Here is a 20098-nt window from a genome sequence, read left to right as displayed (position 1 = left end):
TGGAGCTTATTGAAGCAAATCAGAACTATGCCCATATACATCTTCCAAATGGATGGGAACAAACTGTCTCACTATACCATTTGGCTCCAAGAGGCGACTCATCTTCAGAGTTCTTAAGTACATGATTTCGCTCCGAGAGACTTTGAGACATCTGAGGTCTCTTAACATCAATTGGCTCCTGGTAACACTGAGACTTCGCTCAATTGCTTCTAGGGGTGACATGGAGACATCTGCAGAAAACATGGTTCCACCTGCTTTAAGAGAAGAGGAAAACACCATTGAAAATGGACAAAAATCGCTTGCCAGAGATACATCCGTACAGCACTCGTATAATCTCAGAAGTAGAACGAAAAGAAACTAAACGGTAACGAAAAGAAACTAAACGGGAAGGGGGGGGGGAATGTTGTGTATTTATGTTCTTGTTGTGTGTTGTGAACTGATCTGTTCTTGTGGGTCAAAATGTCTTGGTGTCCAGGTCAGCTTGTGTGTGTACTGTGTTATTGTTAACTGTTTTGTCATTCTTGTTCAATAAAGCAGAGAATCAAGACATGTCTTCCTGTAGTATTTTATTTTTTGTCAACCACCAAATTCAGAATATGAAAGTGAGATGGGCAGAGGTTTTACTAGTTTTAATGGAAGAAATGGTGGTTAATTTCTCTCTTAGCATGACAAAGGGAATCAAACTGATGTGCCCTGACTCTAAAATTACAGAAAGTAGGCAGATTTAAAGCTACTGTTACTTATGAAAATCCTAAATTCAATGAATCAAATCAGGGACATTGAAGGCTGAGCTTGTTTACAAAAGAAAAGCTTATGCAGAAAAAAAAAACATTAAATTATTGATTCCTTGCTCCCTACTACAAGACATGTTTTCTAAAAAAAACATGAAGCACCAGAATAAAAAGCTTTATCTTACCACCACAGCAGCTAGGGAGTTTATATAGGCCCTATTCAGCAGTCTCAATAGCCTAGCTTCTATATTAGAATGATTAGTAGCGTCAAAAGATGTCCTTTAATTTTGATGATCGTGATAGAATTGATCTAGATCCAGTAATTACAGTGAATTATCTACAAGCTCTTTTCAACCTAGACTTAGACATGTCATTATCAGCTGAGACACTATCACTTTTTTGCACCATCAGGTCAATTAAAATCTAAGTAGCAACTGAATAAATAGTGCTTCAACTGGTGACTGAAGTACAGTTGTAGTAGACTAGCCTATGCTTATCAAGCATTGATGGCTGACCATTCACGTGCACCCCTCTGAATTCTGGGTAGCCAAATTTTAGCCAGTTTTTTACACCTTCAAATCAATTAACTTCTGCTAGAAAGCAACTTATTATGTACTGCTTCCACTGAAATAAAGTTAATAAGGATAAGCTATTTTTGTAATAAACTGTTACAAGCAAATCTGTAGTTAATGTCAGACCATGTACACTTGCAATTCAATATTCTATAGCACTTTAGTTGTAACGATTTGTTTTTATTTGCATATAATTAATAGTTATCATTATATTTAGTAAAGACCTAGAATATAATCATCATCAAACTCCATTAGAGTGAGGGCTTGAGAGGCTCAAATCTTCACTTGCAAAAGCCCTGGACAGAAACCCCGCCATCCTGCGTAGTGCATAAATGTCGCCATACAGGTCGAGAATTTTGAGTTTCCCAGACCTGTCGAGACGGAGATCAGCAAGTCTGGGGCAGTCAAACAGAATATGAGGCACGGTTTCCTCTTCTTCCCCGCAGCGGGGGCACCATGAATCAAAATTTGGCCATAGCCGCAAGAAATATGATCCAACAGGACAGTGGCCTGTCCTGCACTGTGCTATAATACTTGCTCAGGCCTAGAATATGATAAAAGTATTTTGTTTTGTCTTGGAGTAAAAAAACTTGCCAGCTGTCTTTTGATTTTGATATATGTGAACATTTCTTAGAACAAGATTGAAGAATGCAGTCATCTCGGTAAATATATTAACGTCTTGCGGAGTAGCGGTCAGTATTAGCACTCAATAAAATAAAATAGGTTAAACACATCCACCAGTTTGTGATAGAAGAGATATAAATAAAAAAAGTTCTTCCTATACCATCTGAGTCAAAACTTTGATTTGTATCGATGGAGCATTGGCAGCAGCAAGAAATCAAACTATACAAGCAGCTGCATGAATTAACTGTGTTTTCTAGTTATTTCGTTAAAAAAATGCAGATATCTCAGGCACTGAACAGATGTGTTTGAGCGTTGGATTTCTTGAAGGCAATTGTACTCAAGAAGAATTCATTGATTTTGCCATTGTTGTTTAGAGAGACACACTACCTGTGTCCAACTTCATTGTCAGCGAATACATTCTGTACATTTTTCACATGGACAAACTACTCAGCCAAGACTACAATGGCTGCCCGTGATGGGTAGCATTTAAAACTGTGTTCAGGCAAAGATTTGTGAAAAATATCCTAAAGCAGACATTGTCAGTTGCGAGTCCCACAGACTTAAAAAAACATATGTTTGGATTTTGGGAGTTATTACAGAATACTGCTTTACATCATGTAACTTTGTTAGTTCCTTCATTAACGTTTCGCTTTTCAAGGAATAATAATGCTCAGTTCAACTTGTTTTATCTACATCCTAAAATGATGCAAGAGCTGCAACATTATGAAGAATATCAGCACTGCAGTTAAGCATTCATCGCCAGCTTGTCCATCGCGACAAGAAGCAATTCAGTAGTCAAGTTATTGACAGTTTTGGCAGCATTTGCATTTTTGTTTGCATCAGGATGCACAGATAAACTTACCAAAGTGTACAGTAAATAGTTTTTTCACATGCTTGGGTGACGTAGTGCACTATTTCTTTTCTTTAATATTCTTTGTAATAAAATAGTTGCAGTATGACTTTGAGACATGAATGGCGACTTGCACCCCCCCGCAAAAAATCCTTTGGACGCCCATGTTTGTACCAGTTTGGGTCACTCATCTACTGTTCTTCTACAGAATTACACTTTGCCATGATCATTTATATTTTTCCAATTTACCAAAGTTTGCGGCATTTCCAGTTTCTGCCATTACTTAAGCAATTTTTAATCTCATTCTTTTTTTACACGTTCAAATTACTTTTTCTAGTATAAATATGTACTTCTTTAAACTCAAATGTTTAGGAAGTTTATTAGATACCATCTACTATTCAAATCAATAGCAATCTCAATTTTGAAAAAAAACCTCTTCAGTTGGTCTTTAAGTTCAAAGACTAATTAGGATTATCTGTCTGAAAACAAATCTTTAAATTTTTGTATTATTGTTCATTGCTGACCCTGCAGAGAATGGTCTGAAAGAAGAAAATCTAAATTCTTTCAAAATGTGATATAATTTTTCCAGTGTCTGCATACCTTGTAAAGAAATCGCCCATTAACAAAACTTGATGTCACCAATCCAACCAAGTAAACCATTGCATCTGGTTTAAATCTAAATTCACTTTTAGCATAAAGTCCCATTCTTTTTTATGAATTTTCTGTTGGTGCTATTATGGAATCAGGAATAAAACAGTAAAGTGCAGCAACATTCTAACATACTATTTTTCCAGAAAAGTTTATGACGAATACTTAATGTGTAAATGTTTTGAAAAATGTACATAATGTTTAATATATAACTTTATGCTTTGTTAATTATTAGGATTGCTGCATTTTCTGTATGTTGCATGCTTGAATGATTTTAGTATTTTATTAGTATATTTCTTTATATTTAAGAAAATACCCATGTTCCCCTCAAAATACACATTTTATTTTGCCATGTAGGCATGTCTGTATTAATTTAAAAAAACAACCATACAGCCAATTGGTTTTATGTAAAATAACTTAAGCCCACATGATTGGGATTAAACAATAGTCAAACATACATTTGAAAGTAATTAAAGTTCCCTAATTAACTTGTACAAATTATGATTATTAATAGCTGTAACCAGTGTAGATAGAATATGTTAGTCTCTAGAAGCAATAGACTGTAATATTAATACCAGTTTAAGAGTAATAGATTCTTTTGTATTAGGGATATATAAAGGTTAGTAGCAAAGCTCTTTTTAATGTCTTGAACAATCTCTAATGACATATTTTTGTCAATGCTTACTGCTTGACTTAGATTTAAAACTGGAGTAACCTCTAAGATATGTTGTTGTTTTTAAATATTTAACAAAAAAATTACATCTACATATGAAACAAATATGAAATTACATGAAAAACCCAAAACTTGAAAAAAAAATTCAGTACAATACAAAATCAAGTTTTTCACTTTATATGAGCTTTTTTGATAAGAGAAAATGATTCATTATAACGAATAAATTAGAATTAAATATTATATATTATACAATCACATTGTTATATCTTTGTTGTAGATTTTACAAATTATACACAGAACAATGTATATGCAGATAGATATAATAGATACATATATGTTAATTTTTTTTCCAGACTTTCAGTTAAAGTCTCAGACATTCATTCTTCTGAATCTTACCCTTTGAGACTAGCAACAGAGGAGCCATCAGCCATTGTAAATATATTTAAGTTTAAATAACTTGTTACTCTCAACATCCTACTTTAATTTTGTAATACTTATAAGAGTCTATCTCAACTAGTTTTCAAAGTATTGTTATAAACCTGGTGGTGACACAGATGGGGGTAGTACTGTGTGTGTTTTTAGCCGATGCGAATTGCCCGAGGACCAGCGCTAGTCGAGATATCAACCATGATGAGTTGCAGTGGTGTTGTGAATAGTACTCTGGCCAGACATCGGATGTAGTCATGTGATCAACCAGAATGGCCGAATGATGTTCCATCGGGTTCTAGAAGACCAGTGGGGACTTTATATAAAGAGCAGAGGTGTCAAAATGGTTTTCTACAGCATGGTTCACTTCAGTCCGGTTCACTGCAGACAACTTGGTTAAGAGGGTTCAGTGCAGAGTACTGAGAAGTACAGTCAAGACACCTTGAGAGTACAAGATGACATCTTGATCTGCAATATTGTCTGACACAACAAGTCCAGTGTGGAAAGTCAGGCCTGAACAGTTGAACCCTGTACAAGTCCGGGACAAGGCGGAGAGGCAAGTGCAAGAGTTGATACGGCGGTTGTTAATGGATAAATATCTGTACATGCTGCCAATGGCACAGTATTGGCTGTGATTTACTGGACATTGTGTTATTTTGGAGTCCTGCGTTGTCAAGCTCTTTAAATTGGTAGTGTAATTAGAGCAGTTTGCAGAGAGCCTGAATAGTGAGAAACCTTACAGTATATTGTGATATAATTATATAATGGTCTATTTTCAAACAGCTACAAAAATTATGTTTATTATGCTTATATTTGGCACAAGAACCAATTCAGATAGACAAAAGCTACACCTCTGTCATAGCAAAGATCATAACCACACAGATATGCCACAACGGCTGTGCTACCTCTTTTTCATCTAAAAACTAATATCCCCTAGACATGTACAAAAAGCTAATGAAGAACCCAAGCTCCTCCTGCACACTGATAAGGGCATGAAGATCAAAACACATGATAATGTCTGACCACCTTCTACCTATATATATATGTGTATACACTTGTATCTGCGTCACCAGACACTTAGTCTCATAGCCCTTTAATTTTTAGTTTGAAAGTGTCTTGTTTCAGCTTGAAAATAAACTATGTGGAGAAGACTAAGAGAAGCAAATAGAAGTTGGAACAATAAATAAGTTAATGATGAAAAAATTCAAAAAAAAAATATTTTTTTTTAGCCTGACAAATAATTTGTACATATGTCCAATCAATATATATATATATAATAATAATAATAATAATAATCTTTATTGTTGTATGGAAATTTGTCTTACAATTTGTGCATTACACCAAACAAAAAATTTCTATTTTTTAAATTTCTATACTAGTTTCGCTTGATTTAACTTATTCCTTTTTACTTATTAAAGGACTTCTATAAAGCTGAAGTTATAAAAAATGGCATTTCAGTGGCCAAGTATTTGCTGAGAGGAGGCAAATATGTTTGTTATCTACCACAGAAGTGTGATGTGCTTGTTCGCTACCCGAAATTTCCTGTAATTATTTAAAATAATTCTCATTTAATTTTTTTTTTAAATCATGTTTTTTATTGTGAGTGTTTGGAGGTCAGGCATTAAGTTATGATTACATATCCAGATAAATTCACTATAACAGTTTTGAGATTATTTTATGAACACATGGAGATATAGGTATATATTTTAAAAATAGGCATAACAGATAAATGTGTGACAAATAGTGAACAGATAGATGTGTGACAAATAGAATAGATAGATGTGTGACAAGGTAGAATAGATAGATGTGTGACAAATAGAACAGATAGATGTATGATGAGGTAGAACAGATAGATTGTGACAAAGTAGAATAGTTTGATGTGTGATGAGATAGAACAATAAGTTTGTGACAATTAGAACATATAGATTGTGACAAGTAGAACAGATAGATGTGTGACAAGGTAGGATAGATAGATGTATGACAAGATAGAACAGATAGATGTGTGACAAATAGAACAGATAGATGTGTGACAAATTAGAACAGATAGATGTGTGACAAATAGAACAGATAAATGTGTGACAAATAGAAAAGATAGATGTATGATGAAGGAGAACAATTAGATGTGTGACAAATAGAACAGATAGATGTGTGACAAATTAGAACAGATAGATGTGTGACAAGGTAGAACAGATAGATGTATGATGAGGTAGAACAGATAGATGTATGATGAGGTAGAACAGATAGATGTATGATGAAGTAGAACAGATAGATGTGTGACAAGGTAGAACAGATAGATGTATGATAGGTAGAACAGATAGATGTATGATGAGGTAGAACAGATAGATGTATGATGAGGTAGAACAGATAGATGTATGATGAGGTAGAACAGATAGATGTGTGACAAGGTAGAACAGATAGATGTATGATGAGGTAGATCAATTAGATGTGTGACAAATAGAACATATAGATGTGTGACACATAGAACAGATAGATGTGTGATGAGGTAGAACAATTAGATGTGTGACAAATAGAACAGATAGATGTGTTACAAATAGAACAGATAGATGTGTGACAAATTAGAACAGATAGATGTATGATGAGGTAGAACAATTAGATGTGTGACAAATAGAACAGATAGATGTGTGACAAATAGAACAGATAGATGTGTGACAAATTAGAACAGATAGATGTGACAAATAGAACAGATAGATTGTGACAAAGTAGAATAGTTAGATGTGTGATGAGGTAGAATGATTAGATGTGTGACAAATAGAACATATAAATTGTGACAAGTAGAACAGAGAGCTGTGTGACAAATAGAAAAGATAGATTGTGACAAAGTAGAATAGTTAGATGTGTGATGAGGTAGAACAGATAGATGTATGATGAGGTAGAACAGATAGATGTATGATGAAGTAGAACAGATAGATGTGTGACAAGGTAGAACAGATAGATGTATGATAGGTAGAACAGATAGATGTATGATGAGGTAGAACAGATAGATGTATGATGAGGTAGAACAGATAGATGTATGATGAGGTAGAACAGATAGATGTGTGACAAGGTAGAACAGATAGATGTATGATGAGGTAGATCAATTAGATGTGTGACAAATAGAACATATAGATGTGTGACACATAGAACAGATAGATGTGTGATGAGGTAGAACAATTAGATGTGTGACAAATAGAACAGATAGATGTGTTACAAATAGAACAGATAGATGTGTGACAAATTAGAACAGATAGATGTATGATGAGGTAGAACAATTAGATATGTGACAAATAGAACAGATAGATGTGTGACAAATAGAACAGATAGATGTGTGACAAATTAGAACAGATAGATGTGACAAATAGAACAGATAGATTGTGACAAAGTAGAATAGTTAGATGTGTGATGAGGTAGAATGATTAGATGTGTGACAAATAGAACATATAAATTGTGACAAGTAGAACAGAGAGCTGTGTGACAAATAGAAAAGATAGATTGTGACAAAGTAGAATAGTTAGATGTGTGATGAGGTAGAACGATTAGATGTTTGACAAATAGAACATATAAATTGTGACAAGTAGAACAGAGATATTTGTGACAAGGTAGAATAGATAGATGTGTGACAAGATAGAAAAGATAGATGTGTAACAAGGTAGAATAGATAGATGTATGATGAGGTAGAACAATTAGATGTGTGACAAATAGATCAGATAGGTGTGTGACAAGGTAGAACAGATTGGTGTATGACAAAGTAGAACAGATAGATGTGTGACAAGGTAGAGCAGATAGTTGTGTGACAAAGAACAGCAGATAGACGTGTGACAAGAACAAGGAAGAACAGCTGCTAAATTTTGTAGCATGCACTTCAGGCTGCTGTCCTATTGGTCATGAGTTTGAGCTGTTTCAGAAAGCTATGTTATGACAAATTAGCTTTTTGGTGATATTTGGTTGAGCTAGAGAGAAGTATATGATATGTAGTATCAATGTTTTTAAAATTATAACACAAATTACAATCTGCTTTTATTGTTTGTAAATGCTGGTAATCATTCAAAGATCCCCAGACTTGGAATTACTTTTTTGTTTTATTTGTCAACCTTTATATATATGATTCGAACACTATAACTATTGGGTTAAGGTAGATGCACAGTTACTGTTTAAAATGCAATATTTGTTTAAATAACAATATATTGAGCTGAACAGTAAATTTGTCATTCTTAAAGAATTTAAACATGTGTATTTTATTCTTCCACAGACAATGAATCAGCCTAATTCATTCCAAAAAGGGATGAGAGTAATTCTAGACTTAAGGAAAACAGAAAAGTATAAATAATTTATTTATTTTTTATATTCAGCATTAAAATAATTTCAAATCAGTTGGTTCATTTTTTTAGAACATCAGTGTGACAAGTCAAAAACTCGCTGTCAGAGTCACTCAAATTTTTCACAGCATTAATTATTATTATTTATTATTTATTTAGTTTATTTCAATTATTTCCCCGTCCTAACCCCAATTTCTTCACCCGCACCACCCTTTCCTCTCCAGGCTAGACTTAGTTGACCACATTGGAGATAGTTAAGGCGCGTCCTTTCACATATCTTCCCTCGACCGGGGCAAAGATACGTACAGACTCTTTGATCTTATCGGCAGGATGTCCGACAGCCACAGTGGACACCACCTTGTGTGGAATGCAAGTCACTCCTCCCCCCCCCCCCTTTCTCCTACGTCTCTCTTTGATCTAGGAGATTACTCGAGTCAAAGCGCCTCTCGACGCTCCCATCTTAAGGCTACTTCACCCACGTGTAAGATAATTCTTAGCCTAGGACATTTCCTGTGTCCGCCCGCACTTTCCAGGCTTATATAAAGTAAACCAACTCAAGCCAGACCCTTTTTCATTTCTCATTCGAGCTGAGCTATCGAGTCTGGACTATATCATTTATTCTCCCTCCTAGAGGAATACCTGGTGGTAAGCCGAACTTAATCACAAGTTCCATCTTAATTACTCTGTGTATATTTCCATTGGATTTTATCATGTGTATTTTGCCTAGTTCATTTATATTTAATTAGTGCATTGTGTATTTCTCACTGGCGTAAGTAGAAAACATAAACATGTCCTATGTATTTATTTATGTATTGCATTAATCTATTAATGCTACGTTGCTCAATTGATAGTTGATGCAACTATGTATATATTTGTACACCTTATTTTATTTCCTTTATCTCGGTTGACAGCCTTGATAATTTCACTATCGCACTAATACTGCTCTTAGAAAGGAGATATGAGTTATCCCCCCTGTAATGAAATATCCCCCCTTTACTCATTTTACTCTAACGAGAGTTGCGCCCCTTGAACGGACACCCTCTCCATTCAAGCGCGCTCTATTGTTCTCGATCGACGGTCATATGTAAACATACCGTCAGGATCGCTGACACCGCCCAATTCAACCCCCACCCCTTCTTTCTCTATCCACCTGTGTTGTTTATTTGAGATTATTATTTCCCCTTCTATGTACATTTTTATATTATTATTTCCCCTTTTATGTACATTTCTATATTGCTACTATCTGCCATCTATTTTCCCAAATCCCAATTGTCATCATCTCCTCATTGTGCTCTAAAGCAATTTCACCAATCTGACGAATGCACCTCAGTCGAGGGCATTGATAAGATGCATGAGAGACATGTCCTAACTTGTCTTTATTTATCCGCAGCCTCCCTCAGGTGTCTGCCTATTTATTTGCTATTTGCTGTTCAGTGTCTACTTGACGCCACTCAACTACTGCCTATGTGCTTAGTGCTATTCAGCGCTGCACTTGCCCACTGAGATCTACTCAACTCTACTACTTGGCGCTATCGGCATTACCCGCCTATTCGACAGCCCACCTGTCAAGCTATTAGGTGCGACGTCCCTATAGATCCTGATCTGTGTGAGACGTCATAGCTACGCCAACCCTCTGCAACTCACTGGACATATCCTGTCAACTACGCTGCCCACGGCAGATCCGCTCTGCCCGCAGTAACCTTGTGCCCACGGTAGCCGGCCACCCGCCCTACTGTGCCCACTACAGATATTAGATTTTGGGGATTGAGACTCCATAAGAACTATAACACCGGCGTCCCTCTATCCGCTAGAGCGCCACCTCCAGCTGCAGAACCTCAAGCCAGGACACAGCCAGCTGCGACATCAACAGGAATACCAGCTAAGTCAGAGGACAAAGTGACATACTCTCTTATTAGGTGCAAGAGTGATGATTAAACATATTATTCACTAGAGATAGATGCAAACCCTCCCCCTTTTTATTCTTATATGTATATTTATGTAAATAAATATTCTTCATTTTTAACTTTTGTATCTATCTTTCATTGCTTGTCTAGTTGCGTGTCTGCTCCCGATACATATGCTGATAGGTTGGGGTGTGATAGCTTTAAAAATAATCATCCCCTAGACATAAAACGCGCCAAACACACGTCACATTTCCCCACCTGTCACAATCAGTACACTGAAATATTCAAGACAATAATTTATCTTTTTTCTTCCCAGAATTTCTATTACTTGTTATATGATAGGTACTAAAATATTTGCAGAGATCTTTATGCTGAAGCAATTATTGAAGAAGTGACAGATGATGGCTACATCAGATTAGAGTACTCTCAGCCTGGTGAAACTAGCAACATGTGCATGGAGTTAAAACTCACTGACCCAGAAATCAATATTAAGGTGTTGTTTTTTTAAATTAACAATGATAATAATAATAAAGCTTTTAGAATAGTATGAGATTAAAAAAAAAAAAGATTTTGCTTTTTATAATAATAATATTTATTATCCATAAGGACATTATCATACAATATGTGCATCACAACAAACAAAGCATTCTAACTATGGAAGACTAAAGTATACATTCACACCAGACTCACTCATAATTTACATGTGAAATGTTTATATCAGATAGCTTAATTGCATTTAATGATATTTTAATTGAACCTATATAGAAGGAAGAAAAAGAAGATAAAAATAAGCTGTGCTTTTAATGGAAAATAAAAATAAGCTGTGCTTTTAATGGAAGATATAAGCTGTGCTTTTAATGGAAGATCTATTCTGTGCTTTGAATTGAACATGTAAATAAGCTTGTACTTTCTTGGCATTCTACTAGGAAATAGAGTATGAGAAAATCGAGAAGAAAGCTGACACAAAGAAAGATGGAACTAGGGACAAGACAGATAGTAGTGAGAGCAAAGTGGACATTGAAAAAGTGGCTGCTTTAAATCTAATCAGCTATCAACCCAGGGGTAAATTTTCAATCTACCATTGTATGAGAAACATTAGTGGTAAAAAAAAACAATATATTATTAGCCAAGTAATTAAGTGTGCACCCTCCTTTATAAGATATAGCATATAACAGTTTTAGTATTATCCACAATAACTTCTGTTATTTACCTTTTGTAATAACAGGTCGTATATCTTTTACAAAAAGACCCTATACATATCCACCATTTCATCTCTTAACTGAGGTAAGTTTTATTTTAATATTTTTCTTCTCAATATATTGCATGTATTTGTTACCTTAAGTTACGTAAATGTTTCTTTGGTAACTTATGATTCAGTTTCTCTGTATTCAGAATCCAACCCAGAGTAATGTCTGTATATTTCTCAGTTCAATCTTATAATTATTTCATTTGCTTGTCCATCGCTCTAGACCTACATCATCTTTGCAAAACCTGATCATTTTAAAAGATATTAGCTTCATCTAAGTTTACTCAGTCTACTTTCTAATTATTTTCCTTACTGATAAGATTTGGCTGAGAGGCTAAGTACGCTTCGGCTTGGCTTGAAGTTTGACACACGACTTGAGCAGAGTTATGTGTACTGAGCGCCTTTAGGCAGCACAGAAAACCTTCTCCCAGATATCCCCTCCCCCAATGGCTGGTCCACATATGAGATTGGACCATAGTTCTCTGTACATTTTATAAGCATGAAAGTTGTGCTATATAAAAGCTATTTAAAAAAATAATAACAAAAACAAATTTAATTTTTTTTAATTAAAATTATTATGTTTTTTTTTATTTATATCAATTTGTATTACTATTATATATTATTTTTTGTAATAAAAATGTTCACATCTAATCTCTGTGATCATGAGCATCATAAGTAGTCAGTGACTATCAATTGTCCTTTAACTTTTATGATGTACTTTGCATAATTAAGATTCTCCATGTTTCTTGTTTAGATGTCATACATATTTATATAGATGCCAGTTTTAAACCTTTCATCATGTCCAGCCAACTTATTTTAACTGACCAAACTTTTCTTCATTCACCCTTAATGGTCATCAAAACTACAGTCAAAGAATAATACAGTCCAATCCAGTTAATGGGACCAGTAGTTAATTAGACCAGCTGCTTATTCAGACTTAATCCTAAATGACTGAAATAAAGTCTGTTAAACAGTTGAATCCTGTTAATCAGATTTGGTCCAATTAACAGTATTTGACTGTTTTATGAATAAATCATTCAAGTTTTTATGGAAAAATAATATTTATGGATTATTCTTATTTACCTGCAAAATTTTTATCATGGCAGTTTTAGTTGCTTTTTATCCTATACTCTTATGTATGTATGTATATATATTTATATATATATATATATATATATATATAAATTTTATTTCAAAAACGGCTCTAACGATTTTCTTTAAAATTTCAAGGTATGTGCATATTAGTGAGAAAAAAATTCTCGACTCATTGGCCACATCGGAAAAACTCGAGGTTGACCGATATATCGGTTTGAAAATGCCTCATTATCGAAAAATTAATTTTGGCTAGAATGTTTTATGAATGAAAATTTTCCATGACGTAAACGGGTAAAAACGCTGCTTACGTCACTAGGCTTATCGCAGTACACTAAAATATTTCTTTGCAAACAAGAACAAGTTTTAAAGAACCATTAGACCTAATTAAACATTTGCGCACCATCTTACTGTAGATTGATTTATTATAGAACTATGAAAGAAAAGTAATGAAATTAAATGTGCCTATGTATGATTAGTTATTGTGTTTTAAGAGCTTAATAAATTGTTTACTCTTTAATTGCGTAGAGTGGTGTAAATACCTTTTACATTGTTGTTTATTTTGCTGGTGACCTCCAGCTGTCTCGTTCTGTGCTATCTTCTATGTCAGCAAAGGCAAGTTGGCGCCTAAACTGGTCTTTTAAGCGTTACGGTGTTACGTCGACCACTTTTTAGCTCACCAAAAAAGACTGCCTTTGGCATACGTTCGTCTGAGATTCGTCTCCCATACAGGATACTGCTCTGTCCAGCGTAACTGTCGGACTTAAAGAATTCCATCTATACAAAGGACGCGGATACACATTTAAGACCAAAATAAAATCTGCTGCCGAGGACAGACGCAGACGCTAAAAGAAAATCTTAATCGATCACAGCGGACAATGGTTATGCTTGCCCTGTATGTGGCAAAATAAGTAGGTCACAGCTGCAATCCTCATTAATTTTCGGACTCGAAGACAAGCCTTATTATTATTATTATTTTGCTGGTGAATTATTACCATGTGTTCATGCTTCGGTGTCTACTGTCCTGTACCAAAACAAAGGAAATGGTTATAACACAGCTTCTCTGCGCCTTACTTGCGAACTTCTTATAGTCCCACAGTCAGGCTGGGCAGGGCACGTATCCCGTATGGGGGACGAACATATTTTTCGGCGTAACAGAGGTGCCCCACGGAAACGTTTCTTTAGAAAACTAATGCAATGATTTAAGTCTATTAAGAAAAAAATTGCCATTTTACTTTGTCACAAAGTGCCTATTTTACCCTATAACGTAGAGATTTGCGTCACTTGATGTTTCTTATATAATACAGACGTTACTTCAAAAAAGAAGATGATTACGTCCTACGCGTCATGCGTCGTACTAAAGCCATAATGAATATATACTAATTCCATAATTAAATGTCTGAACGTAACCATCTGAGAAGTAACACTGCAAAGACTTTCTTCCAAGCCAATAATAGTAGGCCTACAATAGTTATACGCAAAAGATGGATTGTAAAACTATAAGACGGATGTGAGCTGTGGTTGGTCTAGACTATAGGAGGACTTAAGAGACTTTATATTTAATCGCCATGTGCAATTACATTTAGAACTAACAGAACACTAAAGCAACTCTTCAGATTAGTAGTCTTTATCTGATCGTTCATTTTCGTAATTACAACAATAGCCCAATAGTTTTACGCGAAAGAAGCAATGTAAAACGTTAAGACGTGAGCTGTGGTTTTCTATAGGCCTACTGTTGGGGGGACTTTCTATTCAAATCGCCATGTACTATTACATTGAGAACTGACAGAACGAAAAAGCTACTCTTCGGATTGAGTCTTTACCCGATCGTTCATTTTCGTAATTACAACAATATTCCCAAAATGACTTCGGGTATATATCCTTCCTTCACAAATTATTCATCCGAGCGAGGCTCGGTCACCTGATATTTCTATGCTAAGGTAGTCAAGCAGTTTTAGTGGCTTTTTATTTTATGCTAGTGTAGTTAAGCAATTTTAGTGGCTTTTTTTTCTATGCTAGGGTAGTCAAGCAAGTCTATTGGCTTTTTATTCTATGCTAGGGTAGTCAAGCAGCCATTGAAGCAATTGACAGTTCCTGGAGATTGAACTCATTGAACTCTATAGCTCAGTGCTATAATATGCCTACAAGAGTAACTGGTGAATTAAAAACATTTGCCTCCTCCTTGTTTAGTTCTCTGTTTACCTTGCATAGATAATCTACTATAATAGCTTTTTTTTTTTAAGTTGTGATATTTGTGGAATAACTCAGCTATCCATAGTTAAGGAACTGTTTCTTTTTTTGTTCCCTAGTTCAAGAACTTCAAATTTTCAAGTTGATAGGAAGTGAATGGTTTATGGGTGCTAAAGCCACAAAGAAATTTGACATGGCCTTTTCTTTCCTGCCATCCAAGCTAGGCCTGAAGAACCTTTGCTATCCCACCATCCCATCTATGTTTACAGATGTGGATGTCCATATGCTTTGTTTTTTAGTTGGTAAGTCTTTTTTTTTTGTTTTATACATTAAACATTACATTTAGTTATTTAACATGAATATTTATATATTTTTTTAATTTAACAAAAAAAAATGTCTTTTCTTAATTTATTGAAGCTGGATGTAAATTATTTATACTAGGAAGAGTCCTCCAAGGTTAAATGGCAGAAATTTTTTTTTACAATTTTGAATTTACAAAAACAAGCAGACCAATTAGTTTATAATAGGCCTAATTAGAATATTGTCAACTAGTATTAATGTTAAAACGTGTTAACATTTATGTCATACTCATGACTATATTTATGATTTATATCAACGACTCTATTTATAGTTAAATAATTAAGTATTCTGATTAACTTTTCAGACCAGGTATACTTTGACATCAACTTAGCTAAAGAGAATGAGATCAGTTTAGATGTACCGCTTCATTTTGTGAATGCACATCCCATCACACCTTCTCCCCCTTTGAATGCAGAGCAGATGTTTGCATCTGACTTTAATGGCTGGGTTTATACTGTTCTCTACTCCAACAAGCTCAGGTTGCCAGAGTGTGAAAATCTTTTTACAGATGAGAAGCCAAACTTAACCAGAAGCCAGGTTGTCATTTTATTTTTTCATAACTTACTTTGTTGTATGTTCTTTTGTAATGTTTACTTTCTTATTTTTACTCTTTTTCTCAATCAAGTGTCATTTAAATTGTTGTTTTATGTTATCAATAATTATTTAGTGTTAATTTATTTATTTGAGGCATGGTGGCTGAGTCATGTGTTAGAATCCTAGTGAAGACTGAGATTTTTAATTTCGGGATTTTTAGGGCGCCTTTGTGTCCACCCAGCTCTAATGGGTATGAGACATTAGTTGGGGAAAAGTAAAGGCAGTTTGTCTTTGTGCTAGACACATGACACCTTTGTTAACTGTGGGCTACAGAAACAGATGACCTTTACATCATGTGCCCTATAGATTATAAGGTCTAAAAGTGGAACTTTCTTTTTTTAAATTTTTTAATTTATTTATCAATTTATCAAAAAGTAATTAATGTCAGACATTATCACATGCATACCAGCTATTAGATTAATTAGTTTTTTCTTGTGACTTATTGTTTTAAATGTTCAATTTAAGAGACATTTTGTTTTCTTTAAAGTTTTATTATTTTATTTTTTTACCAGTTGGAGACTATGATGAAGTCACTTATACATATATATACATCTCAGTGCCACATTTTTGCTGAACAATATGGTGGCATAGAATATCAGTCTACCCCTGAAGATGGGACACAAGTCATTCAGAGTTCTATTCAGCATCTTGACAAAAATATTGTGAAAAAGACTAGCAAAGTATTCAAGATATTTCATTTTATTTTTACAAATGTTTTGAATTAAAGTCAGTGTTACAACTATTATATATATATATATATATATATATATATATATATATATATATATATATATATACTAGTGTTTCATTTTCTTTGATTTCTTACAAAACTTTCTTTCTGTTTTTGACTTTTATTTCTAAAGGCTGAATTTAGCAGTGACATTTTTATAGGAAAGTCTCATCGAAACAATGTCTATTGTAAAGCTCATCAGTGGTGCTTGCCTGGGACCAATGTTCACCTAGATGGAGTCTTTGATTTCAGGTTATTTCTTAATTGAATTAACAAATATAAGTAGACTTACAAAACAATATGAACAGTGAATCAGTAAATAATCTCTTTGTAAATCATAATGTTCATTTGTAATATTTTTTAGTCTTTACTCATGTATTGACTATTAAAGAAATGATCACATTTTTGTTGATGTAAAGATCTCGGGTATTTTTTCAAAGCTTATATCAACTCACTCTATCGTGTAAAAAATTTGAACACGATATTTCTCCCTCCCCCATTCTTGGATCAAGTTGAAACTTTACACAATTAGACCTGACAAAACAAGAATTGATTTTTAAAAAATAATGAATTTTGAATTAACTATTGGTAATTAATTATTTTGTTTGGTATCAAACAAGAGAAAGAAATAGTACTTAACTAATGTGGTGGTATAATTTAATTTAATCTCCTTTATAGTTTGTTGCTTTAAAGTTTGAAACTGACAACAGATAACTATCAAAACTTCTATTTTTATAAGCACTTTGCTGACACAGTGTTTAGTCTATTGGCTTGAGTAAGCTTAAGCCCTTGAGTTAGAATTTAGAAATTTTATTAGAATGTGAGAAACCAGACATAATTGCAGGAACAGAAACTTGGCTGCATCCTGAAATTTATAATGCAGAAATTTTCAATAGTAATTATGAAATTTTTAGAAAAGATAGGGCTGATAATCATGGAGGAGTTCTTTTAGCAATAAAAAACACTCTTATAGCAGAAGAAATTACCTTACCTAACTCAAAAAATGTAGAATCAACATTTTGTAAAATTAATACCACCTCAACATCCCTAATAATAGGCAGCATTTACAGACCACCAAATTCTAGTTTAGAATACATGCAGGAACTATGTAATCAGATTACTACACTTAAAGAGACAAATAAAAATGCAGTTTTTTGGATTATGGGTGATTTCAACCTACCTGATATAAATTGGAAAACACTAACCATAGATAAACACCAAAACCTTAAGGACATAAATGAGCTTTTCATAGAAACTTTACACAACCTAAGTTTAGATCAAATCATTAAAAAGCCAACTAGATTAAACAACACATTAGATCTCTTCTTAACCAACAGACCTGGATTAGTAGTTGATTATGAAATTATCCCTGGTCTATCAGACCATGAGATCATAAAAATACACAGTCAGATAAAAGCAGTAGCCAATACAAAACCCAAAAGAAAAATCTTACTCTGGAATAAATGTAATCTAACACAACTACACCAAGCTGCACTAAACTTTCAACAAACATTCTTATTAGAAAAAGACATTAACCAACCAGTCGATGACCTCTGGAATTTCATTAAAAACCATCTTAAAAGCATAATAGAAAATCATATACCAACTAAATACACATCAAACAAAATAAATAAATGCTGGTTTAATAATAGACTAAAGAAGCTTTGTAAACAGAAGGAAAACCTCTATAGAAAATTTAAAGAAACTAATGCAGAAAGAGTTTACAAAAAGTATATAAAAATTAAACACTTAACCCAAAAAGTAAGCAGACAGCTGCAGAGTGAATACATAAACAATGTAATATCTAAAGATAACAACAAAAACCTATGGTCATACATTAAGTCTAAGAAAATGGAAACAACAGGCGTAGCGCCATTAAAAGATGAACATAACATAATACATAATGATAATGAAACTAAAGCAAACATTCTAAACAAATACTTTGCATCAGCATTCTCAGCCCCAGGAGACAAAGACATATTACTGAATTTGAACCAAGTAGACAACATAGAAGATATAGTAGTACAAGAAAATGGAATTCAAAAACTATTAGCCAACACCAAACCAAATAAAGCTTCTGGACCTGATGGTATTCCAGCTAGATTACTCAAAGAACTAAGTAATGAGCTAGCCCCAGTGTTCAAAATACTCTTTCAGGCTTCACTTAACCAGGGCAGAGTACCAAAGGACTGGAAAGAAGCTAATGTCACCCCCCTATTTAAAAAAGGAGAAAAATCTGACCCAGGGAACTACAGACCAGTATCACTTACCAGCATCACATGTAAAATCCTAGAACACATAATATGTAGCAACATCATAAACCACTTAGACAAACATAATGTCCTCACACCATACCAACATGGCTTTAGGAAATATAGATCATGTGAAACACAACTAATAGGACTAATTGATGATTTTTCAAAAGGTTTAGATAATAGTGAACAAATAGATGCTATCTTACTAGATTTTTCTAAGGCTTTTGACAAAGTTCACCACCATAGTTTGCTTAAAAAATTAAAATATTTCGGCATTAATGGTCCACTGCATCAGTGGATTAAAGACTTTCTGATAGGGAGAGAACAAACTGTAATAATAAATGGCTCTAAATCAACACCGATAACAGTAAACTCAGGTGTACCTCAAGGTACAGTCTTGGGTCCACTACTATTTTTAATTTACATAAATGATTTACCAAATTGCATTAGTTCAGGAACAAAAGTCAGATTATTTGCAGACGATTGCATAATATATAGAACAATAAAAACAACACAAGACACAGATATTTTACAAAGAGAATTAGATGAATTACAGAAATGGGAATCAAATTGGAGCATGTCTTTCCACCCAGAAAAATGTCAGTTGTTAAGAGTAACAAAAAAACTAAAACAAATTAATTCCACTTATCTTATTCATGGCAAACCAGTATCACAGACTAAAAACGCAAAATACCTAGGTGTTATAATAAATGAAAAACTATCATGGAATCCACATATTGATGAAACTACAAAAAAATCAAACAAAGCATTAGGATTTATTAAAAGAAATTTCTATAAATCAAATAAGAACATAAAACTAAAATGTTACTTAACCTTGGTTAGGCCAATAATAGAATATGCATCCTCCGTTTGGGACCCCTCAACTCAAG

General features: G+C 33.9%; 1 protein-coding gene across 1 annotated transcript in view; it reads left to right on the top strand.

The window, feature by feature from the left end:
- Window positions 1–20098, top strand: part of LOC106054655 (uncharacterized) — a 91980-nt gene that overhangs the window by 36673 nt on the left and 35209 nt on the right. Inside the window, exons 42-52 of the mRNA XM_056037857.1 lie at window positions 4452–4530; window positions 5943–6068; window positions 8771–8838; window positions 11102–11234; window positions 11668–11803; window positions 11967–12025; window positions 15139–15235; window positions 15389–15571; window positions 15934–16166; window positions 16736–16903; window positions 17087–17205. Of these exons, the coding sequence (XP_055893832.1) occupies window positions 4452–4530; window positions 5943–6068; window positions 8771–8838; window positions 11102–11234; window positions 11668–11803; window positions 11967–12025; window positions 15139–15235; window positions 15389–15571; window positions 15934–16166; window positions 16736–16903; window positions 17087–17205 (1401 nt within the window). The remainder of the gene's footprint in view (window positions 1–4451; window positions 4531–5942; window positions 6069–8770; window positions 8839–11101; window positions 11235–11667; window positions 11804–11966; window positions 12026–15138; window positions 15236–15388; window positions 15572–15933; window positions 16167–16735; window positions 16904–17086; window positions 17206–20098) is intronic.

The sequence above is a fragment of the Biomphalaria glabrata genome, chromosome 8, assembly GCF_947242115.1.
Source record: "Biomphalaria glabrata chromosome 8, xgBioGlab47.1, whole genome shotgun sequence".
NCBI classification, from domain to species: Eukaryota; Metazoa; Mollusca; class Gastropoda; family Planorbidae; genus Biomphalaria; species Biomphalaria glabrata.
The sequence above is the reverse complement of the archived record's forward strand: the minus strand, read 5'-3'. Positions and strand labels throughout refer to the sequence as shown.